The 25,109-nt window shown below is 47.1% G+C and overlaps 1 protein-coding gene across 1 annotated transcript; it reads left to right on the forward strand.

Moving 5' to 3' along the window:
* The first annotated feature begins 7,474 nt into the window (after nt 1-7,474).
* Nucleotides 7,475-23,368, forward strand: LOC105555334 (uncharacterized protein KIAA1257-like). The gene is given in 8 exon segments (XM_012002219.1): nt 7,475-7,638; nt 8,277-8,570; nt 10,407-10,597; nt 11,424-11,708; nt 12,603-12,625; nt 17,162-17,290; nt 18,331-18,455; nt 22,896-23,368. Coding segments are annotated over 7 exon segments (1,230 nt in total). The 5' UTR covers nt 7,475-7,638; nt 8,277-8,308; the 3' UTR covers nt 23,111-23,368.
* The last annotated feature ends 1,741 nt before the right edge of the window (nt 23,369-25,109 follow it).

Genomic DNA, 25,109 nt, shown 5'->3' on the forward strand with positions numbered 1-25,109 from the left:
GCTCCTCCGGTCCCTCCTCCGGTCCCTTCGCCCCGCCACTTCCAGGGGCGGCCCTAGAGTTTCTTGAAAGGAGGGGCTTAGCGGTCGCGATCTGGTTGGAGCGGCGCCGGGGACCGTGTCCAGCAGCTGCGCTGGCCTCACAGGGCGTCTGGTTTACCCCAGTTGCTTTGGCGGGGTCTGGGGTAGGAGGTCCAGGAGCCCCCCGGGACCCCCGCAGCGCCACCAGTGCCCGGTCGGCGTCCGAGTTTGGCTTCTCCGCGTGACTCCGGCGCTCTCCTCTCCTCACTCCCGGGGCGTTCCTGGCGTCTGCGCTTTTCCTCCCCCTCCCGGCCGTCCACTCTCAACTCCCTCCTCCTTTCGCCCCGCCCGCCTGGCGCGGAGAGTTCGCCCCGAGACCTGGGCGAGGGGTTGGCGCGGGATCCGAAGCCCAGGAGGGCCTTGGGGGTGGCGGCCTCGTCCGGTTGCTGGGTATGTGCCCCCCACACCCAAGCGTCACTCTTCCCCCTCTTCCCGGAAGGCCTTTCGAGGGTTGCCTGGCAAGCCTGCTGTCGCCGCCCTGTAGCTGTGGGTGCGGAAAAGTCTCCCCTCCGCTTAAATTCAGCTACCAGGTTTCCGAGCACTTGTGCCACCATAGACCTTGCAAAAAGCCCCAAGTAGTAACTGGGAAAGAGAGGGAAACAGGCTTGGAGAGGCAAGGGGTCTAGGTTAGGGGCACCCCGCTGGTCAGAAGCTGATCTGTGCTAACTGCTCTGTCCAGATCCCTGTTGGGGGTGGGGATAGGATTCTCGGGAAAGTGGTGTCTCCCGCCCCTGCCACCTTTGTGCCTGAGGGTGCTGACTTGGCAATGGGATCCGAGTTCCATCTCTGAGCTGGGGTTAGGTTAACAGGTTGATGATTGGCTGATGTTTTAGAACACATTTCTGGAAGATGAAGAAAAACCTGCTTCTCTGGTGAGTACTGGACTGTGTTCGCTTTCTTTTTCACGAGAGGCGTGCAGTGATATTGTGATATTGTTCACCTGTTACCTGCACCGGGAACGGTTATCCAGCCACGGTATCCAGCCACGTTGGAGCAAGAGGCAGACTCTTCAGCTGTTCCTAGCTATAACAGTGACAGAATCTTGCCTTGTGGATAACTCTGTGAGTTTAAATGTAAAATCTTGCCGTTTGAAAAGCGATAGCATTCTGTCTCCTCTGCCGCAGTATCCCAGAATCAGCACTTTGTCCATTTGGCAAATTCGTACTTGTTCTTGAAGGCTTTGCCCAGAGTACATCTCTGCTGGGAAGGAGTTAAAGGCTTCTCCCCAAGCATTTTGGACATACTGTTTTAGGTTTGTTTTTAATTATAAAAGTAATGGCAATTTGACAAAGTTTTTACATCACATCCACTTCTTGGCTTCTACCTTAGAAAGCCACTGTGCACAGGATGTTCACTGCATCATTGTTTATTAGAGTGAGAAACTGGAGACAACACGGTGTCCATCAGATCAGCTAGGACTCAGCAAACGAGGATGAGCAGACACAGCAAGGCACAAGCTGATTATGCACAACACTGATGCTTGCATAACAAGAACAAAAACACAAAAAACAATACTATTTTCTGCTGGGACATGTGTATGTGAGTGCACAGAAGAAGAGGAAGGGATTCATAAGTGGATTCAGTGGTTTTCTCTGCAGATGGGAAACACTGCAGTATTTACCTTTTGATAAGATGTTCTCATGTGTTTCTTTTTCTTGGCCGGGTGCGGTGGCTCACGCCTGTAATCCCAGCACTTTGGGAGGCCGAAGCGGGTGGACTGCCTGAGGTCAAGTGTTCGAGACCAGCCTGGCCAACATAGTGAAACCCCTTCTCTACTAAAAATACAAAAAATTAGCTGGGCATGGTGGCAGGCGCCTGTAATCCCAGCTACTTGGGAGGCTGAGGCAGGAGAATCATTTGAACCCGGGAGGCGGAGGTTGCAGTTAACTGAGATCCTGTCATTGCACTCCAGCCTGGGTGACAAAGTGAGACTCCGTCTCAAAACAACAACAACAACAAAAAGAACCTGATTTTATTTCATGTCAGTGCTGAGGGCTGGTAGCCCAGGCAAGAGTGCAACACCCTCCCCGCCCCCTACATCCCTGCAGCTGGTAAAGGAATCCTTTGAACAGTAGCTTTCCTGGGCCAGTCAATATTGAAAAGAAAGCTTTTAAATGTCTTGCTGGGAGCCTTTGCCGGTCTCTGCTCCCCTACAGCTCAGGGAAGTAAGGGTTGATAATGGTTTTCTGTCAGGCCTGTCTGTCTGCCCCGTGGTGTTACCAGGCACCTCTGAAATAATTCTGGTTGCATCCACAAGGTTTTTGTTTAAGGTTCAAAGTGAGCAAACTCAGAGGTCTCTTTGCGCTCTTTTGTATGAGCTGGGGGGATGGGCATGTGTCTGTGTAGGGTAGAGTCAGGGCTGTGGCAAAGAAATGATTTTCTGAAGTCAGTTCAGTATTGTTTGAGCCATTTCAAATAGTATATTGTTTAAAGTGTCTTTTAAAGGTCCAGGAAAATGCTAAAAAGCAAAAATCATCCACTATTCTGCCACCAAGAGGGGACCACTGTGTATTTCTGATGTATTTATTTCCAAACTTTTCTATGTATTTGGGCATGAAAGAACTTTTTGGAGTGATTGAAATACTCTGTCTTCATGGTATAGTGGTTGCATGACTGTGCACATCTGAATTTCACAGTGTGCAAATTGTAGCTCATTCAACTTGACATGAAAAGCACAGTGGAAAGGACGCCGCTGGGATCTTTCTTTGCACAGGAACTGAGCTTTGTAAACAGCTTGACTGTGGTTTCTTTGCAGACACTGCTCCAGAGGCTGCTCTGTGCTCCCTCAGAATGAACTATAAGGTGCTTTGTCATCCCCTACAGATGCCCACAGAGGTAATTTTCAGCTTTTCTCCACAAAAACAATACTGTGAACAGTTTGTGCCATATCTTGAGTGATTTATTACCGGGCCATGGAGTATACATATTTTATAAACTCGCGATATTGTCACACTGTTTTTTGGAAACTTGTGTTATTCTATCCAGAGCCCAGAATTGTCTGGGAATGTCCTTGGGCCATTATTTTCAGTGTCATAAAGCTTTTGGGTTTTTAGGAGTCTTGGTTAGTGGATTTGCTTTAGTGTTCAGACACCAAGCTTTACTTCTATTAAAAATAGGCCTGTTGTTAGGCAAAGATTTATTAGATACAACACCAAATGCATGGTCCAAAAAAGAAAAAAAATGATGAATTGGACTTTCATCAAAGTTCAAAACATTTACACTTCAAAAGATACTATTAAGAAAATAAGATGAACAGGAGACTAGAAGGAAATATTTGTAAAACATATGCCCAGTAAAGAACTTATATTCAGAATTTACAATGAACTCTTACAAGTGTGTTCTGGCTTGTAAGAACAAGTAACAAGTAACAAGAAGACAAACAATCCAATCAAAAGTGAGTGAAAGATACAAACAGATATTTCGCCAAAGAAGTTGTATAAATGGCCAATATGCATATAAAACAATCTCAGTATTCTTAATTGTTAGGGAAATGCACATGAAAACTACAATGAAATACTATATCATACCCATAAGAATAGCTGTAATGAGTAAAACGGGCAACAAATCTTGTCAAGAATTTGGAGAAACAGGAAACTTCATGTTATTGATGGGAACATAAAATGATGCAGCCCCTGTGGAAGATAGTTTGGCAGTTTCTCAAGAAGTTAATCACCAAATGACCATATGACCCAACTATTCCACTCCTAGATATCGACCCAAGAGAGATGAAAACACGTCCACACAAAGACTTGCATGGGAATGTTCATTGCAACATTGTTCATAAATGTCTAAATGCCCAAGCCAAATGCCCATTAACTGATGAATGGATAGGCAAACTGTGGTCTGTCCACACAATAGAATATTATTCAGTCATGAAAAGGAATGAAATACCGACACATGCCTCAACATAAATAAACCTCAGAAACATAACGGTAGGTGAAAGAAACCAATCACAAAGCCAGAACACATAGTGTGTCTGACTCAATTTATAGGAAATGTCTAGAAAAGGCAAAGTTTTAGAGATAAAGTAGATATTGGTTGCCTAGGACTGGGAGTTGGAACAGAGATTAATTATAAATGTGCATGAAGTCTTATTAGGGGGATGAAAATGTTCTAAAATGAATTTATGATGGTGATCACACCACTTGGTTACTGAAAATTACTGAAAATCATTGAATTCTATGCTTGAAATGGATGGATTTTGTGAAATAAAAAATACTTCAATAAAGCTGTTAAAAATGGGGAAGGGGCAAGAAGAAGATGGATGTAGCTGATTCCCAATATGCTTCCAGCTGCCAGAGTCTTGGGATAACTTCAGGAAGGCCTCGACATAACCTGTGGGAGCTTGGGAACCCCCCACCCAGCGGAGTAAGGAAGCAGGGATGGATTGTTCAGTGACCTTGAACACCTCCCACCCCTGGATGTTTGCCCCTCTGCTTACCAGAGGTACAGTCCATGTCTTCATCCCCTTGAAGTGGGGCCAGCCTCATGACTTCCTTTGGTTAATGGCATGTAGCAGAGTGACATGGTGCTGGTTCCACGCCTAGGTCCCAAGAGGTCTTGCAGCTTCTTCTGTGCCCTCTGGGATCCCTGCTCTGAGAATGCCATCTGAGGAAGCCAGGCCAGGCTACGGGGAGATGAGGTGCCACCTGGAAGGAAGCTGGTGTACCATTGGGGGCGGGGGAGCCCATGGAGGGGAACCAGCCGGCCTGCGGAGAGCCAGCAGCAACTTCCAGACATGCAAGTGAGGCCTTCTGGCACCTTTCAGCCATGTTGGTCCTCCAGCTGAGCACAGCACAGGGAGTGAGCCCAGGCGAGGCCAGCAGAGAACTACCCAGCTGATACATGGAGTGGTGAGAAATAACAAGTGTTTGTTGTTTGATGCCATTAAGTTTGGGGATGGTTTTTACTCAGTAACAGATAATTGAAACAGAAGACCCCTTTCCTTTGCTTCTGATCTGCCAGCCCTGAAGCCATCTTCACTGAGGTGGGGTTGTAGACACACCACTCTCTCACACCTGAGTAGTGGGTGGCACACCTTTGCCCTGACTTCATCCTGTGATGCTCTAGGTCTTGACCCAGACACCACCTCTCTCAGGGCAGTGGCTCCATATTCTGGTTGTGTAATACAATCTTGATGGTAATTTAAAAATATGGCTCCTGTTCCTATTATTTATTGCACAACAAATCACCCCAGAACTTAGTGGTTTAAGAGAGCAACAACTTACTTTGCTTATAAATCTGCAATTTCTCATGATGGAGACAGCTTGTTTCTGTTTCTTAGTGTCAGCCAGGGTGTCTCAAAGACTAAAGGCTGGGATCATTTGAATTCTTGCACTCTCATATGTCTGGGAGTTGAGGCTGGCAATTGGCTGGGAACCATCAGTCACAACAGCTTCATGTGGCCATTTCACATGGCTACTTGGGCTTCCTCACAACATGGTAGCTGGATTCCTAGCATGAATACTATACCTCAAAAGAACAGGGCAGAGGTAGATGGAATTTGTATGACCTGGCCTCAGAAATCACATAGTGTCATTTCCTCTCTCTCTTTTGACTGAAGCAGGTCACAAAGGTCTGCCCAGTTTCCAGGGGAGGGGTCTAGACCCCCCCCCGCCCCCACTGGGTGGGAGGAATGTGAACCCCAGGATGCCTGCCAGAAGATTATGTGGGAGGGGATCTTTTGAGGTGGCTGTCTTTGGAAAATACAATCTGTCACTGGTTCTTAAGCCCCACCTCTGGAGAGTGACTTCCACAGGTCTTTAATGAAGCCTCAGAATTGTATTTTTGACATGTAGGTGTTTCCAGTGCACATCCAGGATGGCACATTGGTCCTTGGTCCAAGACCTCTGGCCTCTCACTACTGAACTTGGGGAGAGATTGGCCTCTGCCCTAGGTGGTGATGTGATCAAGGAACCTTTGGAGGGAAACCAGCCTCAGGCCAGTGGGTAGGACCTGGGGAGCAGGAGGCCTGATATCTGTCCAAGGGTGATGGTGGTGTTGAACTGCCCTTGTTAAAGGGCCCTTTTGGGGGCTGGTGTATCTGAGTAGCTTTGTATTCTTCCAGCCCTTTGTGTGTCTCCTGAGCACTTCCTAGCATATAGACAGCAGTCTCCAGGCTGCTGCAGGTGGGGTGTGGGCAGGTGGTTGTGGCTGTCATGCTGAGAGTTTGAACCCCCTCCTCACAGGGCCCACTGCCATTTGGTGTCTCCCCTCACAGCTGTACTTGAGGCTGTTTTTTAGACTAACTGAACTCGAGGAGTATTGGAGCGCCCAGTATTAAAGGGGCTGTCCCATGCCCTGAGAGCAGTCTGGGGAGGCATGCACTAGGAGGCTCAGGACTTGGGTCTCAGCCCCAGCTCTGCCACAGTTTTGCTCTTTGACACAAAGTAGGTCATAGCTCAACTCAGAGCTAAAGTTTTCTTAATAGCCAAGCGTGTGTGTAGCCTCAGCTCTCATTCTCTTGAACAAACTGACTGCCAGAGCGGGATACCCTCCCTCAACAGAAGACCTGCCTTGGCTTCCCATTGCCCATAGTCCTGTGCCCTACCTGCCCTTTGGGGCTATGTACCATGGGCCGCGCACGCTGCTGCAGCCTCACCATCCATTCCTGAAACTTGCCATGCCCTTTCACCTCAGCCTCACCATCCTTTCCTGAAACTTGCCATGCCCTTTCACCTCTATGGGCCTTTGCATATGCTGTTCCTCTACCTGGAGTGCTTTTTCTTGCTTTCACCGCCTCTGCCTAGTCACCCCCCAGATTTGGCTTTGCTCACCTCCTCCATGAAGCCTACCGCAGCCCTCCACCCCAGCGGCTTGCTGTGCTGAGGTCTTCTATATTAGGAGCGGCAGCCAGGGCTCTCAGCTTGGGTGGTTTAGCAGACGAGCGGAGGCTTTGGAGTCAGGCAGTCCGGATTTCAACACAGTGCTGCGCCCTACTTGCTGTGTGACCTCAGGCGAATCGCTTCACCTCTCTAAGCTTTGTTTTCTCATCTCTGAGTTGGCGCTCATAATCACTAACCAGAATTCTCATGCTATTTTAAGGACATCAGCGACAGAAGCAGGGAATCTAATGAGACAGATCGTGGGGAGGTCTGAGTTTGCAGAGCCCACAGCTTCCTTTGCTTTTATTAAAGAATGGGAGGTGGGAGCTGATGGAGGGGGAGGGAGAAGCCATCAACCCCTCTCCCCCATCGTACGGGCAAGGGCCAGGCTTATAGTAGGTGCTGACGTTCAGAGTAGAAACTCCTTAAAGAGTGAATGAATGATTGAATGAATGAAGGCAGCTGGTTTCTGAACGTGGATGTAGCCATTTGACAGACTGCGCGCAGTGGCTGAGGGGGAAAGCCCCGCCCCGCGGAGCCCCGCCCCCAGGCCGCAGGCCCTCGCATCTCCTAGCAACCGCCAAACGGAGCTGAGTGGCTGGGCCTCCGGCCCTCCCTGCACCCGCGGACGCTCCTTTCAGTCTTGGAGTCTCTTCGCCGAGGTGGCTGTGGATCTGGTGCGGGAGTTGCCGCCGCCGTCCAAGTCCCCGCTGCCACCCAGCGCATCCGCTCGCAGGTACCGCCAGCACCTGGAGAGGAACCCCGACCCCTGCCCCCAACTCGGCCGCAGCAGCCCGGGACCCTTCCCTCCTCTCCTCGACGCGTGTTCCCTCCCCGGTGTTTGCCCGGCGTTCCGCCTCCGTGGGCCCTGAGCTGATGCCCCAGCACCCAGTGCACATTCATGTTCTGTCTAGGGGGCACGGCTTGCCCTCCCCGACCTCGCCAGGCTCCTGCACGTGCTGCCCGCGGCCTGGTTTGCCTCTCCCCAAATAGCGAACGCATCTTGTGCTTAGTCTCAGCAGACCTGCCTGAGTAGACGCCCCCTCTTCCGCCTGGTGGCTCTCGGGAGCTGCTCACCTGGGGCAGGCATTCCAGAAGCCCGGCGACTGACTCCTGGTTAGGCGAAGGAAACGGGGTTGCTCGTCGTCGTGCTTACTGCCAGCCACTCTTCTCTGTGGTTCATTCATCCATTCATTCTCTTAAGTCGGTTGAGTACCGACTGTGTGGCAGGCAGTGAAGGAGCCCCGGAGTTCACCCAGGAGCAAGCTGGGGAAGCGGGGAAGAGACGGGTGGGTGCTCCTGCAGGAGGCCGGACTTACTTCCTGGAGCAGCCCTGGAATACAGGCGGGGACAGCCTCACTTTCTCCCTGCCAGGAGCGCCGGCGGCCAGCGGCGCGCTCTGCAGCATGTCGCTGAATGCCTGGGAGTGGGAAGAGGACCCCGCAAGCATAGAGCCCATCTCCTCCATCACCAGCTTTTACCAGTCCACGAGTGAGTGTGACGTGGAGGAACACCTCAAGGCCAAGGCCAGGGCCCAGGAGTCTGACTCTGACCGCCAGTGCAGCAGCACTGAGTCCTCATCTGAGCCTGCCAGCACCTTCAGCTCCGACGTGCCCCACGTAGTCCCCTGCACATTCACCATCTCACTGGCCTTCCCTGTGGATACGGGTAGGTGCTAGAGCAGAACTCTAACACCCTCTGAAAAAAGGAGGTGTATGACTTTCTGCAGGAATTTAGGGTGCATATGCCCCACATCGTCTCTCCACCTGCCCCACCCCAAAGTGGGCTGACCAGTGCCAGCCAGGAACAGAGGTTGAAAAGAAACAGCAATTTTAGGAGAGGCCCAACTGTGGCTGCATCAGCTTCACATGCTTAATCCTCTCAATGACCCTGAAGCAGATGATGTTCGGTCTGCTTTTTACAGAGGAGAAAAAACCAAGGAGAGGTTAAGGCATGGATTCTCATAGGCGTTTGTGCATCACCTAATACCTTGTTTAAAATACATTTTCCGGGAGTCTGAGGCAGGAGAGTCTAATGAGAGAGATTGTGGGGGAGGTCTGAGTTTGCAGAGCCCACAGCTTCCTTTGCTTTTATTAAAGAGTGGGAGGTGGGAGCTGATGGAGGGGGAGGGAGGGAGGGAGGAGCCATCAACCCTTCTCCCTCATCCTACGGGCAAGGGCCAGGCTTATAGTAGGTGCTGAGGTTCAGGGTAGAAACTCCTTGAAGAGTGAACGAATGAGTGAATGAATGAAGGCAGCTGGTTTCTGAACGTCTCTATATGTCTCTAATTTATCCTACCCCTTATTGGTGGATATTTGAGTTGTTTCAAATGTTTTTCTGTTACAATTCTGCGATAGACATTCTTTACATACATTTTTGTGCATATATGTGGGCACTTCTGTTGTCTGTATTCCAAGAAGTAAATTTGCTGGATTGAAGGCATACATTTACAGTTTTTGACAGATACTGTCAACTTCTCCTTTAAAAGGGCTAAATAACTTGCCTTTCTGTCTACAGAAAATGAGAAGCTCTGTTTGTCCACTTGCTGGCCCACCTGAGATTGAATCAGAAAAGGTCTAATGCTACCAGAGCCTGGCAGGAGAAGCTTGACTCCAGTCTCTGCACAAATGCTAACCATTTTGGTAGCAGAAAAATTAATGCTGCAGCAGCCTCCTGGGGTTAAAAATTTAGACTTTAAAAGCTACAGCTTTAAAGAGGGTCATGTTTTTATAGAATTATATTTGGATTAAATGTTATGGAGCTTCTTATCATGTGAAAAGCCCCGACCTAGAGTGTGGAGTTTAAGCTGGAGTGTAAGCAACCAGGGGCGGGGTCAGGGGGCTCCTTGGGCTCTGGACTCTGGCAGAAGCCCATCTGTACCTTCCACATCCTGTCACCCTGTCCACCCCACATTGGGTAGCTTCACCTATGACGTTTTTGTGAAGCTGTTTTCTCTGTGTCTGGAATATCTGCTAGCTTTGCTCCTCTAAGACTCTGCTAAGGCCCCCCTGGGAGGCCCACCCCACCCTCCCCATGCAGAGTTTGCCCCTCCACCTTTGTTCTTCACAACCTTGTTTCTGCTGCTGTTATTGCACAAATCATATTGTACTGTGATTATTATTATTATTTTTTTACCTGCTTCTTAGGGCCAGGAGGGACTAGGGTGAGGCAAGTAGGACGTCTCTCCCAAAAACACCTGGCTTGGCCATGTGATTTCACTTTAACTCTATCACTTTTTTAACCCTAGGCCTACTAACCAACACTCACTCTCCAACAGAGACACTCACTCTGAAAACCACGCACTTCAATTTTGCACTCAGGTGCGCAGTCCAGGTCCTGCTACTTTGCTGGCTAGGAGCACTGGACCTGTACCTCCTTTCCCAAATTGGGCAGGCAATGTCGAGTGCGCAGCCTCTCACAACATCAAGCTCCATGGAACTGGGGAGATGGATCTGCTTTTCCACATGAGGTTAAAACAAGACTTTTTCAATCTGTATCTTCAAGGTCATAAGGGGAAATATGCAAGTTTGATTGAAAAATATAAGAAGCACCCTAAAACAGACAGTTCTGTTTCAAAGTTACGTCGTTTTTACCACATCGAGTATTTCCTTCTGCCGGATGATGGAGAACCTAAAAAAGTTGACATATTGCTATTTCCAATGGTGGCCAAAGTGTTCCTGGAGTCAGGAGTAAAGGTGCGTGTGTGAGTGCATGTGACCTTACATATAGTCTAATGCTTATCACGAAAAGTGTGCCACTCCATGGATGTGCAACATCAGCTTTACCTCCAGTTTGCTAGAATTGGAGGATCCCAGGCCCCACCTCCTGAGTAGGAATCTGTACTGACCTGATCATTCCAATTACTGACTTTTTTTTTTTTTTTTTTTGAGTCGGAGTCTTGCTCTGTTGCCCAGGCTGGAGTATAGTAGTGCAATCATCTCCGCCTCCTGGTTCAAGTGATTCTTATGCCTCAGCCACCTGAGTAGCTGGAATTACAGGTGTGAGCCACCATGCCCAGCTAGTTTTTGTATTTTTAGTAGAGATGGGATTTCACTATGTTGGCCAGGCTGGCTTTGAACTCCTGACCTCAAGTCATCCTCCCGCGTTGGCCTCCCTAAGTGCTGGGATTACAGGTGTGAGCCACCCCACCTGGCCTATTTTTTATTTAGATATTTTACCCAGTAATTTCCGGAATGTTTCAAAAGTTTTTGTGTACACACTACCTGCACACACACACTCCTGCCAGTGGTTTGACCCTGGGTCATTGCTTAGAAGCAGTCGAGGAGGATGCTATTTGCAGATAATTACTTTGATTTTATTCTTCCTGAGGAACGCGAAAGTCTGATGGGGCCCAGTACACACCACCCCATTTTCCCTGAACTCAGAGCCTGAAGAGTGATCAGGCACTGAAGTCAGGCAGCGCTGCTGCTGAGGGCCAGGCTGGGGCTGGGGTTTGCTCTGTTCACCATGGCCTTCACACATCTTTCCCCAGTTGACATCTCTGAATGTTGTTTTACACAGACTGTGAAGCCGTGGCACGAAGGTGACAAAGCCTGGGTGTCGTGGGAGCAGACTTTTAATATCAATGTGACAAAGGAATTATTAAAGAAAATAAATTTCCACAAAATCACCTTGAGGCTCTGGAACTCTAAAGACAAGATGTCAAGAAAAGTCAGATATTACCGATTAAAGACTGCCGGCTTCACAGACGACGTGGGAGCTTTCCATAAGTCAGGTGCTCTGGTTTTATTTGAAATGGTTCTGGAAGCCTGGGGCTTACTCAGTAGTAATAGCATAAAAGCCAGTGTCTCCTGGTTTCCTTTATCTAATTGGCATGTGCACACACGGGTTTCTGCATCCGTGGGGGCATCCCACCAGGCCATGCTGTGGTGACAGGAAGCGCCACCTAGGGGAGTGATGGTGTGGTGGGTAGTGTTCTTGCAACTCCACCTTTTGGGCCCTTTCATTCCAGGGCAGCTCTGACACGGGCACCCACCACCGGTCTGGACTAGTATTGTATGTTCACTGAAAAAAAAAAACCAAACCAAAACAAAACAAAACAAAACCTTAGAGGATACAAAGAAACAAAAGAGAAAAACTTAAAAATCCCACCACCCCAAGCCAATTGTCTTAAGATTCTCATGTAGACTCTTCCAGACTCATTTGTGTAAATATTTTATCAATATCAGAAAGACTTTTTTTTTTTTTTTTTTCCGAGATGGAGTTTCACTCTGTCGCCCAGGCTGGAGTGTAGTAGTGCCATCTCGGCTCACTACAACCTCTGCCTCCCCGGTTCAAGTGATTCTTCTGCCTCAGCCTCCGAGCAGCTGGGACTGCAGACACGTGCCACCACGCCTGGCTGATTTTTGTATTTTTAGTAGAGATGGGGTTTCACCATGTTGGCCAGGCTGGTCTCGAACTCCTGACCGCAGGTGATCCACCCGCCTTGGCCTCCTGAAGTACTGGGATCACAGGTGTGAGCCACTGTGACCAGCCAATGTCAGAAAGTCTTTTGAACTCATCTTGAAGGAGAGAGCCAGGAGGGATGGAAGGATCCAGGCTTTGACGCCAGATGCTGGAATTCAGTCCTGTCTCCAACTTGTACTTGCTGGTGACCTGGGTATGTTCCTGAACATACGTTTCTCATCTGTAAAAAAGGAAAAATAACTAGTACCTGCTTCACTGGAATATTGGAGGCAGGTTGACAGGAGTGGTCCACCTGGGTGCAGGCAATAAGGAGGGTATGCATTGTCTATACAAAATTTAAGAACTGTAATTAAATGCTACCAATTAAACTATGACATGGCATTAATTGTAAGATGCATCCTGATGCTTAGAGATGTTAAAAATTTTAAAAGGCAGGTACAGTGGCTTGTGCCTGTAATCCCAGCACTTTGGGAGGCTGAGGCAGGAGTTTAAGACCAGCCTGGGTAACGTGGCAAGACCCTGTCTCTACAAAAAATTTAAAAATCAGCCCAGCATGGTGATGTGCACCTGTAATTCTAGCTTCTTGGAAGGCTGAAGTGGGAGGATTGCTTAAGCCTGGGAGGTTGAGGCTTTAGTAAGCTGTGTTTGTATGATTGCACACCAGCCTGGGTGACAAGAGCAAGACCTTATCTCAAAAAAAAAAAATGTGAAACAGATGTACATATTAGAATCAATGATGTATGGTACTATTATCATTGTCAGCACCTTCCAGACGAGTATAATTATCCTCAATTTTGTGTGGCCGGAAAGCCTTGCTTTTATCTGATTTTCTAGCCTGCCTTCTCAAGGAGCCTTTCTGACCTTGGAGGCTTGGAACTTCCCACTTTAAATCTTTCATTTATGTCCAGAGTTGCTTACTCTTGGCACTATTGACATTTTGGGCCAGATAACTCCTCACTCTGGGGGCTGTTCTGTGGATTGTTGGGTGTTTTGCAGCATTTCTGGCCTCTACTCACTAGCTGCCAGTAGTAGCCTGCCAGTTGTGACAATCAGATTTCTTCAGACATTGCCAGATGTCCCCTGGGGATCAAAATTGCCCCTGGCTGAGAAACACTAATGCATATACCTACACTACAAGTTGTAGGTTTCCAGTGTGAGAAAATGGGATTCAAGGTAATTTTTCTTACCTGGACTAGAGGAAAGAACCATGTCCTCAAAGTGTGGGCTGTGGACCACCTGCATCAGATGCTTACATGCAGATTCCAGGCCTGATTTGGAGCTGTTGAGCCAGACTTCTTGGTTAGTATCTGCCCTGCAGTGGGCTGTCATTGGAGTAGGGTGCTGAGGTGGGAGTATCAGGAAGGATTCCTGGAGGAAGGGCCGTAGTAGCAAAGTTTGGATGGGTAAAGGGAATTCGGTGGCCAGAAAAGGAAGGAGAAAGGGTGTTCTATGGCCTCCAGGGTGAGACCACAAGCCTCCTGCTATGAGTATTCTTATTGATTGATTGAGACGGGGTCTCACTCTGTTGCCCAGGTTGGAGTGCAGTGATGTGATCATAGCTCACTGCAGCTTTGAGCTCCTGGGCTCAAGTGATTCCTCCTGCCTCAGTCTTCTGAGTAGCTGGGACCACGAGTATGTGCCACCACACCTGGCTACTTTAAAAATTTTATCTTTCTTAGAGATTGGGTCTTACTATGTTACCAAGGCTGGTCTCTTACTCCTGGTCTTAAGTAATCCTCCTGCCTTGGCCTCCTAAAGTGCTGGGATCACAAGTGTGAGCCACTATGCCTAGCACTGTGAAACATTGCAATGACAGCACCTGCTCCTTCCTGAACCCTGTCCCAAGCTTAGCATCACTGCTTCTTATTTAAATAAGTTTTTCCCCATTAAAAAAATAATGCGAATTCACTTTGTAAAACAATTCAGAAATTGCCTAGCAAAAAAGAGAAAAAGTTAAAACCACGTGATTCCTGTCCAGAGATAGCCATTGTTAACATTTTTCCTGTGAATCTAGTGTACATGTTGTCTTAAGTCCTGCCTTTTCTCACTTAAAAAGATTTCTTACAGAAACTCTTTATTTCTTGGAAGCACAGGAATACTGTAAGAGTTCTGTCTCATATTATGAAGGGGATAGGATGTTTATTGGATGCCTGGTAGGTCACATTCCAGAACTTGTTAGTATTCAGCCTGCTGGTCTTGAAGGACACATCCCAACCTGACTTAGTGTACTAGTCAGGGTTCTCTAGAGGGAAGGACTAATAGGATAGATGTATGTATGAAAGGGAGTTTATTAAGGAGTATTGACTCACATGATCACAAGGTGAAGTCCCACAATAGGCCGTCTGCAAGCTGAGGAGCCAGGAAGCCAGTCTGAGTCCCAAAACCTCAAAATTAGGGAGGCCGACAGTGCAGCCTTCAGTCTGTGACCGAAGGCCTGAGATCCCCCTGGCAAACCACTGGTGTAGGTCCAAGAGTCTAAAAGCTGAAGAACTTGGAGGCTGATGTTTGAGGGCAGGAAGCCTCCAGCACAGGAGAAAGATGAAGGCCAGAAGACTCAGGAAGTCAGGTCCTTTCATGTTCTTCTGCCTGCTTTCTTCTAGCTGCGCTGGCAGCTGATTAGATGGTGCCCACCCAGATTGAGGATGGGTCTGCCTCTCCCAGTCCACTGACTCAAATGTTAATCTCCTTTGGCAACACCCTCACAGATACATGCAGGATCAATACTTTGCATTCCTTCAATCCAATCAAGTTGACACTCAGTATTCACCATCACACTCAGTATTCACCATCACACTCAGCATTTCTTTTCCCTTCAATCTGCTCATCTGCTGGATTTCTCAGGACTGGACAAAGACAGCATTCTTTTCAAAGCCCCCCAGTCACATTTAATTACTCCTATGCTCTCAATTCTGGGCACCCCCACCCGGTGCCCAGTGGGTATCCCCCACCTGTTGTTCTTGGGAGCTCTCTGCCCAGCTGTCTTCTCCCTCCTGCCCTCTGGCTTTCTCTGCACCCAGGATTGTTCCCCCTTCTCTCTCCTGCCGCTGTGGCATGGCCTTTCTCTGTCTCCCGTTCGGTCCTGGTGCTGCCTTGCTTTGCAGCTGTTCATGGCTGCCCTAGGGCCTTTAGAGAACCAAGTGGTTTGGCCTTGAAGGCATTTTACAATCTGTTTCCAAGGCTCCTTCTCACTGCAACTGCCCCTTCACACCACAGCCCACCTCCTGGTCCCTGCAGACATGCGGCTCTCTCTCATGGTAAGGCCTCGTGATAAACCAGCTGGGCATTCTTCCATGGCTGTCAGCCTCATCTGTTTCTCCAAAAAGTGTTGTCTATTTTTCAGCACTGAATCCAATTTCACCTCCTTTTTTCCATTTCTTTCTTGTAGCATCTTTCATCTCCATTTGTCAATTCACTTACTCCATTTATTCATTAGCCTCCCCATTCTTGGTGGCTGCCATGTGCATCTGAGGCCTCTAGGGATAGAAATGAAGGGCGTTGAGGAGCTGACACCCTGGCTGGGGACAAGGCACTCTGGGTGCAGTCCTGGCTTTGTTAAGGACCACCTCTCTGACCACGGGAAAGTTACTTCAGTGTCAGATCTTCATCTGTGAGATGGGGAATGTTACTGCCCTCCTTAAAGTGGAATGCTAGGAGCCAGCGTAGCAGCTCATGTCACAGGCTCAATGCTCGCATTTGGAGGAGGCTGCTGGCCTGCTGAGGTCTGAGAACCTCAACATGTGTGCCTGTCCCAGACGTGTGTGCTTATTGTTTTGGGTTTCCTGGAATTTGGAGGCAGCTTCCTAGGCAGCAGCTCCAGGAGAACAGGGGCCTTATCCATTGCTTCATCTTCTTCAGAGGAAGGTGACTGTCACTTATAGGCATACCTTGATTGATTGTGCTTTGCCTTACTGGGCTCCACAGAGATCATGCATTTTCCAATTTGGAGATTTGTGGCAATCCTGTGTCGAACAAGTTTATTGATGCCGTTTTTTCAACCTCGGGTGCTCACTTTGTGTCTCTGTCACATTTTGGTAATTCTCGGATGTTTCTTTTTTTTTTTTTAAGACGGAGTCTCGCTCTGTCGCCCAGGCTGGAGTACAGTGGCGCGATCTCGGCTCACTGCAAGCTCTGCCTCCCGGGTTCAAGTGATTCTCCTGCCTCAGCCTCCCGAGTAGCTGGGATTACAGGCGCCCACCACCACACCCAGCTAATTTGTGTATTTTTAGTAGAGACCATTTAGTAGAGACCAGCCTCACCAGGTTGGCCAGGCTGGTCTTGAACTCCTGACCTCAAGTGATCCACCTACCTCAGCCCCCAAAATGCTGAGATTGTAGGTGTGAGCAACTGCACCCAGTCCCAAAAACTTCTCTGACTGTGGAAGTTGTGTATATGGTTTTTAGAAAATTCAGTGAATAGATAAAAATATAAAACAAACAGGGAAAACAATTTCATCACAAGGAGCAATCTATGTAACATTGTAGTGTGGTGACTATGTAGTATTTCATCTTCTTGGCAGATTGTAATTTGCTAACCATTCCCTATGGTTGGGAACTTGGGACTGTTTTCATTATTCTCTAATGTAAACAGGACTGAAATGGACCATTTAATAGATAATAGACTTTCTTCTTTTTCTCTGTGGGCTTTTATGTAAGGAACTGGAGGTCTCCTCTTGACTCCATTTATCCAAATAATCAAATATTAGTCTGTGTTTATTCGTTTACTCACTTATTAACAACAAACTTTTTGACTGAGTGCTTCCCACATCCCAGGCCTTCTGCGTAGAGACTGACATTACAGAAATGGGTTGGGGCCCTCATTTCTTAGTGAACTAGCATGTAACAAAAAGCTTAGAAATATTTGCTACTGTTTTCAGATTCTCACCAAGCAGAGCCCGAAAATTCTTCCAAGAACAGTGAGGAATATGAGAAGTCCCCCAAAACGGATGATTCTTCCACGGTTCAGTAAGGATTGAATGACATTTTGGGTGGTGGGAGTGGAGCTCCTCTTGTACTAGCCCTACTATGAGTCATGGTAGGTTTTTTAGTAAATCCAGTTAAATTGGAGCTCATGCAATCCAGGCTAAATTAAGCAAACAGGGAAAGGGCAGCTTGTGTTTATGAGTATATGTTGCACATCAAACTTTCTGCATGCATTATTTTATCTCATTTGATCCTCATAATAACTACACAAAGTGACTGAGTAATTAAATGATTTACACAAAGTGATAAACCAGAATTCCTGGTTAAGCTGGGATTCCAACCCACAGCTTCAGACTCCTGAGTCTCCAGTCATCCTGCATGAGGTCAGTTGCTTTTAGGGCCTCTGGTAGCCTAAGGGTCTGGAGAAGGATACTCCTTGGATGCTATGGGGACCAGGGAGAAAATGGAAGCCCAGCTGGTGGTTTTGGGAAATGGAATGAGAAGAACCAAGAGAACATGTCTTTAAACAATTTTGATTTTTTTAAAAATTGTTTTTGTATGGAATATATAGATTATTTGGGGAAGAACTGACATTTTTACATTGTTAAGGTATCTCATCCATGATCATGGTATATCCTTTCATTCAATTCATACCCTCCCTTATGTCCTTTAATGGAGTTCATTTGTTCTGCCTATAAATGTTGTGGATAATTCCTATTAGTGAATTCTTAGATGTTTTATAGTTTGGGTTATTTTTATAAAAATATATTATTTTCCATTATATTTTTGAGTTGGTTAGTACCTTGAATGCAGACCAAGTGTGTCAGCATCACTGGGAATTTGGTAGAAATGGAGAATTTCAGGCCTGCCCCTGGTTTACTGAACCAGAGTCTTCATTTTATTTGATAAAATCCCTAGGTAACTCACAGGCACATTGAAAACTGAGAAGCACTGGGTTAGAGGGATGCACTATAAAGTTTTTTAAAAATCTGCTCTCCTTTGGTCCATCAGTAAATAGATTATCACATCTGGCCCCTGATTTTTTTCACCTTCATTCATTTTTCTCTTTGTGACTTTTCTAGATGGAGTGTTTCAAGAACACCAACCATTTCTTTGGCAGGAGCAAGCATGATGGAGATCAAGGAATTAATTGAGAGTGAATCACTTAGCAGCTTAACAAACATATTAGACAGACAAAGGTCTCAAAGTAAGTTAGGATAGGATTTGGGAATTTTATAGTGTAACTAGACTTGGAAGAATTATGAAATATTTTAAATTCAGGATATTCCAATGAGATTCTTGCATATTTGACCAAATGTTTCTCAAAAGTAAAGAGTACTGTATACATTTTCAACTTATGCATCCCATCCTTACCATCCATCCATCCATCCATCCCCATCCATCCATTCATCTATCTGTCCATCCCCATCTATCTATCCATCCATCTCTATTCATCCATCCATTCATTTATCCATCCCCATCCATCCATCCCCATCCATTCATCAGTCCACCCACCCATTCCATTTATTCATTCATCCATCCATCTCCATCCATCCATCCATCCATCTCCATCCATCCATCCATCCATCTCTATCCATCCATCTCCATCCATCCATCCATTTGTTCCATTTCTTCTCATATCATTTACTCACCCTCATCATCCATTCCATTCCAACAATAGTTTTGACCCACGGTGTTGTGCATATGGGGGACATGAAAATCTCTAATATCTAATGGAGACTTTCAAATAAAGAATTACAATTCTATGTGATAGATGTTGTGGTAGGGGTAGGTATGCGGTATGTTGGGGAAGCATAAAAGAATCATGTTTATGTAAAAACTCTCCTTGAAAGATAAAGTATTTACTCTTTTTCTTTTTCTTTTTTTTTTTTGAGACAGAGTCTCACTCTGTCGCCCAGTATTGGCTCACTACAAGCTCCACCTCCTGGGTTCACGTCATTCTCCTGCCTCAGCCTCCCGAGTAGGTGGGACTACAGGCGGCTACCACCGCCCTCGGCTAATTTTTTTTTTGTATTTTTAGTAGAGACGGGGTTTCACCGTGTTAGCCAGGATGGCATTGATCTCCCAAAATTGTGATCTGCCCGCTTCAGCCTCCCAGAGTGCTGGGATTACAGGTGTGAGCCACCGCGCCCGGCCTTCTTTTCTTTTTTTTGAGAAGGAGCCTGGCTCTATTGCCTAGGCTGGAGTGCAATGGTGCAATCTTGGCTCACTGCAACCTCTGCCTCCTGGGTTCAAGCAATTCTCCTGCCTCAGCCTCCTGAGTAGCTGGGATTACAGGCATCCACCACCATACCCAGCTAATTTTTGTATTTTTAGTAGAGACGGGGTTTCACCATGTTGGTCAGGCTGGTCTCAAATTCCTGATCTCAAATGATCCGTCTGCCTCAGCTTCCCAAAGTGCTGGGATTACAAGCATGAGCCACTGCGCCCGGCCCAGTATTTACTCTTATGGTGGAATGAAGAACACAGTATTCCGTGTCATGGGACCCGCTCATGAAGAAGTGTGTAATCTTATTCACATACTGTCAAGAGATCTGAACCCTCAGAAGCCACTAAATCGACTTCCTCATTCTCAGCCTACATCCCCTTACCAGTTTCTCATTAAGAAGTTGTGTTTCCAGTGTGAGGTGGGAAAATCTAGAGCCAGTGGGTATACTGCTGCCTCCTGGGATGGGCCATTTCATGTCCTTTTAGCTGTAATTGCTACAGATCATTTCCTCATCTCTCAATCAGTTAATCTGTTGTTTGCTGACACTGGCCTGGTTCTAGTGCAACAGTCGAAGGCTGCAGAGGGAAGTGACTGCTTGAGCCAGGCTCTCTGCTGGGTACTGGAGATACAGTTGAAGAAAACTCATTCCTATTCTTACAGTCCACAAAGACTGAGTCACACTTTCACATGTGAACGCCTCTCAACTTCTGGCTTTTTTCTTTTCCAGATTAAAAATGTCACTCTTTTTAAAAATGTGCTTTAAGCATTCAATGAGGTTTTTAAACCATTCTTTTATTTTGAAATAAAGATAGGAAAGTTCACACAAAAATGCAACAACTACATATTCACAATTTAGGTGTTAGCATTTTGCCATGTGTTATGGGTGGACCGTCCTGCATGCATACAGTCCCCCTGCCCGGGATCTGAGTTGTCTCCAATTTCTTGCTCCAGCACTGCCATGGTGAGTGTCTGGGCACACATGTGAGTCCAAGGCATTGGCCCAGTGGGACCCCTGGGGCACAGGCTGTGAGCCTCGACCCCATTGCTAGATGCTGCTAGTTTACTGTCCAGGCAGCATCTCTCTCTCTCTCTCTCTTTTTTTTTTTTGAGACAGAGTTTTGCTCTTGTTGCCTAGGCTGGAGTGCAATGGCGTGATCTCGGCTCACCACAACCTCCACCTCCTAGGTTCAAGCAATTCTCCTACCTCGGCCTCCCGAGTAGCTGGGATTATAGGCATGTGCCACCACGCCTGGCTAATTTTGTATTTTTAGTAGAGATGGGGTTTCTCCATGTTGGCCAGGCTGGTCTTAAACCCCTGACCTCAAGTGATCCACCTGCCTCAGCCTCCCAAAGTGCTGGGATTACAGGCGTGAGCCACTGGGCCTGACCTCAGGCAGCATCTCTTTACCCCACTGCTCGCAGTCCTAAGGACTGCTGTTCTCTGCTGCTCTGCACAGACATGGTTTAGTTCCTGACTCCTGGTGAGGCTGAGCAGCACTGCATAGGCTTATTTGGTCACACTCTTCTACGATTTTCCTATTCATATCTTTGCTTATTTTTTTGTTAGTTCAAAAAAATTGTCTTATTGATCTGCCAGCTTTGTGTTTACATCTGGATGATTGTGCATTGCCAGTTATATGCATGATAACCCTCACAGACAGGGGTATGTGACTTATCCTTTGACTAGATTTATGGTATCTTGTTTTGTACACCAGTTATTTAACTATTCCTCTCTAGTTTATACTTTCAGGAATGTTTAAGAAATCCTTCCTTAGCTGGGTATGGTGGTGCACGCCTGTAGTCCAAGCTACTTGCAAGGCTGAGGGGATCATCACTTGAGCCCAGAGTTCACGGCCAGCTTTGGCAACATAGTGAAACACCATCTCTCTCTTTTTTTTTCCCCAAAGACTGAGTTTCTCTCTTGTAGCCCAGGCTTGAGTACAGTGGCACGATCTGGGCTCACTGCTACCTCTGCCTCCCAGGTTCAAGTGATTCTCCTGACTCAGCCTCCCAAGTAGCTGGGATTACAGGTGCCTGCCACCATACCTGGCTAATTTTTTATTTTTAGTAAAGATGGGGTTTCACCATGTTGGCCAGGCTGGTCTCAAAATCCTGATCTCAGGTGATCCACTTGCTTCAGCCTCCCAAAGTGCCGGATTCACCATGTTGGCCAGGCTGGTCTCAAAATCCTGACCTCAAGTGATCCACTTGCCTCAGCCTCCCAAAGTGCCGGATTTACAGGAGTGAGCCACCGCACCCGGGCAAAACATCATCTCTTAAAAAAAAGAAAAAAGAGGCTGGGTGCGTTGGCTCAAGCCTGTAATCCCAGCACTTTGGGAGGCCAAGGCAGATGGATCACCTGAGGTCAGGAGTTCGAGACTAGCCTGGCCAACATGGTTGAAACCCTATCTCTACTAAAAATACAAAAATTAGCTGGCCGTGGTAGCATGTGCCTGTGGTCCTAGCTACTCAGGAGCCTGAGGCAGAAGAATCACTTGAACCCAGGAGGCAGAGGTTGCAATGAGCCTCGATTGCGACATTGCACTCCAGCCTGGGCAACAGAGTGAAACTCCGTTTCAAAAAAAAAAAAAAGAAAAGAAAAGAAAGAAAGAAAGAAATCCTTCTTCATGCAGATGTCAGTATAGTCTCCTAGATACTCTTCTGATGATTTTGAAGTTTTTGTTTTATACTCTTAGTCTGTAATTCATTTTGTATACGCCATGAAATAATTCAGTAACTTAATTTGCTCCCATATGGATAGTCAATATAACTTACCCACTGATTTGAAACTCCACTTCTGGCATCTGTTGGGTTCCCCTATGTGTTTGGGTCTGTTCCTGGGCTTTCTCATCTGTCCCATTAGTCTTGATGACCGTAGATTTATATGTGTTCTCATCTCCTTTTCCTTCTGGTCTGAGCTTGGCATTGAGCTGAATGTTTTATGTAGCGTTGCTAATTTCCTCTTTTCAGTGCCCTAGAAGGCAGGTGCTGTTGCCCTCATGTAACAGGTGAGGTTACTGAGGCTCAGACTGTGGGCTTTTGTTTAAGAGCAGGGTCTCTTAAAAAAGCCCACCCTCCGCCCTGTGCTGAGATTAAGAGCTGACTGGAGGGAGCCTTGAGTGTGTTATGGCATCATTGTCATGGTGACTTTAGTCCTCTTCTACCTGTGTTCTCAGTTAGCAGAGGCGGGGAATAAGAGACCCTTACCTTATTACTACATATAACTGGCAACGGGCCTGCCATCTATGTTTAGCCACCACTTCTGGTTGCTGGGAAGAGGCAGTCACACAAAGAACAACCCCTGCCTTCTAGGAGCTTCCGGAACTTTCCCAAATCTCTGTAGCATGTTCAGGTCCACATGTGGCAGCTCAGATACAGTCTCCTCTTAATGCTTATCTCCTTTATTTGATTTCACAGTTAAAGGAAAAGATTCAGAGGGAAGAAAGAAAATCCAGAGGAGACATAAGAAGCCCCCTGCAGAAGAAGAGGCAGACCCCACGCTGACAGGCCTAAGGAAGCAGGGCACTTTCTCCATCCAACTGGCCGTCATGCCGCTCCTTGCCGGTACCCACTCCTTGCCCTGTTCCCAGCAGCTCCAGCTTGCCAGAATGGCCATAAGCGGATGCTCCTAATGACAACCCTGCTGTGTGCCACCTCATTTCATCCTCACAGCCACCTCAGGAAACTCAGGGGAATTGGCTCCATAGTACAGGGGGAAACAAAGACCCAGAGAGGGTAGCTACATTGCCTGAGATCACACAGCTAGGAAATGTGAAGTCTGGACCTGAACCCAGCTCTATTTGATTCCAAACTCCAAGGAAGCCTATGGGAATATTAAATGTCATCACTGTGTTTGCTAAGAAGATGCTGCTTTTAACAAATGCTTTCCTATAGATTTTTACAAAAACATCTAGTAAAGGGAATGAGGAAAGGGAACCCTTTTTGACTGAGCCCCTCTGGGTGCAGGCACCTCCCATATGACACATCACTTCTCAGACCAAATTCTGAGCCACTCAGCCAACCTGTGGTGTGGTGGCTGTGGTGCTTACCATTGTTACCATTGTTTTCAGTGAGGAAAAGAACTCAAAGAGGTTAAGTAACTTTCCTAAGGCCGCATAACTCAGTGGCCAGCAGGGATTTAATTCTTTTGCTTTATAAGATCTACCACAATTTATGAACTAGATTTTATACATATTGGTAAATCTTAACTAAATATTATATCAATATGTTTTGATGATGGAAATCTCAGCATATATTTTGGTAAAATTATATTGCTTTGTTCCAAAAAAGAGTAATATGGGGTGAGCTCCCCCGCTTTTTTTTCTTTTTAGAGAAAATTCAGACTTTGTTCATTTTTTTGGCCATCACGTGTCTTGTGCGCCCTCTCCTGGCTACTCTGCAGAAGCGCGTGCGTTGGTCTTTTCTGAACTGGGACCAGTGTTCATAGAGGAGGGGGCGAAATCCCCATAAGTCAGAGCTGCCAGTTCACTTCCACAGGTGCCAGTCATCATCCTCCTCATGCACTTTTGGGTTGGTGTCGATTCATTGTGAGAAAGTCCTATTAACTTTTCAGTTTGCACTTTTTTTTTTTTTTTTTTTTTTTTTTGAGATAGGGTCTTGCTCTCTCACCCAGGCTGGAGTGTAAGTGACACAATCATAGCTCACTCTAGCCTGAAGCAAGCCCTGCCTCTGCCGCCCGCATAGCTGAGACTACAGGTGCACACTACCACACCTGGCTATTATTATTATTATTATTATTTTGTATTTTCTGCAGAGACAAGGTCTTGCTATGTTGTCCAGGCTGGTCTCAAACTCCTGGACACAAGTAATCCTTCTGCCTCTGGCTCTCAACGTTCTAGAATTACAGGTGTGAGCTGCCGCACGTGGCAGTTTGCAGTTTTAAATGACTTTTTGAAAATCATACTTCACCTACAGCTGGTCCTTCCTGACCACCTTCACTTTCTCGTAGCATCAGAACCTTCTTGAGAAGTGACAGTGCCAGAGAGTAAACTTGAAGAGCGTCTTCCCCCGCCCCATTCTCCAGCCTGACACTCCAGCATACCTGTTGCACACAGTGACTTTGAGCAAACGCCTTTGCTAGCTGCTTCCTCTGTCCTAGAGTCCCAAGGAGGAACCCATGATCCTCCTAGGGGAGTGTACCATGGGACCTGCCCCACTTTGAATTTTACTGTGAGAGGAAAGAGAAGTTCAACTGTCTTGGCCTGCCTGGCGTGACTGTTTCCAGCAGAATGAAGCCAGGACATGGTCCCCTCTCTCTTTTTTTTTTTTTTTTTTAGGTGGAGTCTTGCTCTGTCGCCCAGGCTGGAGTGCAGTGGTGTGATCTCGGCTCACTACAACCTCTGCCCCCCGGGTTTAAGCAATTCTTTTGCTTCAACCTCCAGAGTAGCTGGGATTACAGGTGCGTGCCACCACGCCAGGCTAATTTTTGTATTTTTAGTAGAGATGGGGTTTCACCATATTAGCCAGGCTGGTCTTGAACTCCTGACCTCGTGATCCGCCCGCCTCAGCCTCCCAAAGTGCAGGGATTACAGACGTGAGCTACCGCGCCTGACCTAGCCTCCCCTCTCTTTAACCTGTACCGTCATGGCTGTACAATGCAGGGGTTCATAT

The sequence above is a fragment of the Mandrillus leucophaeus genome, unplaced genomic scaffold, assembly GCF_000951045.1.
Source record: "Mandrillus leucophaeus isolate KB7577 unplaced genomic scaffold, Mleu.le_1.0 Scaffold680, whole genome shotgun sequence".
NCBI lineage: Eukaryota > Metazoa > Chordata > Mammalia > Primates > Cercopithecidae > Mandrillus > Mandrillus leucophaeus.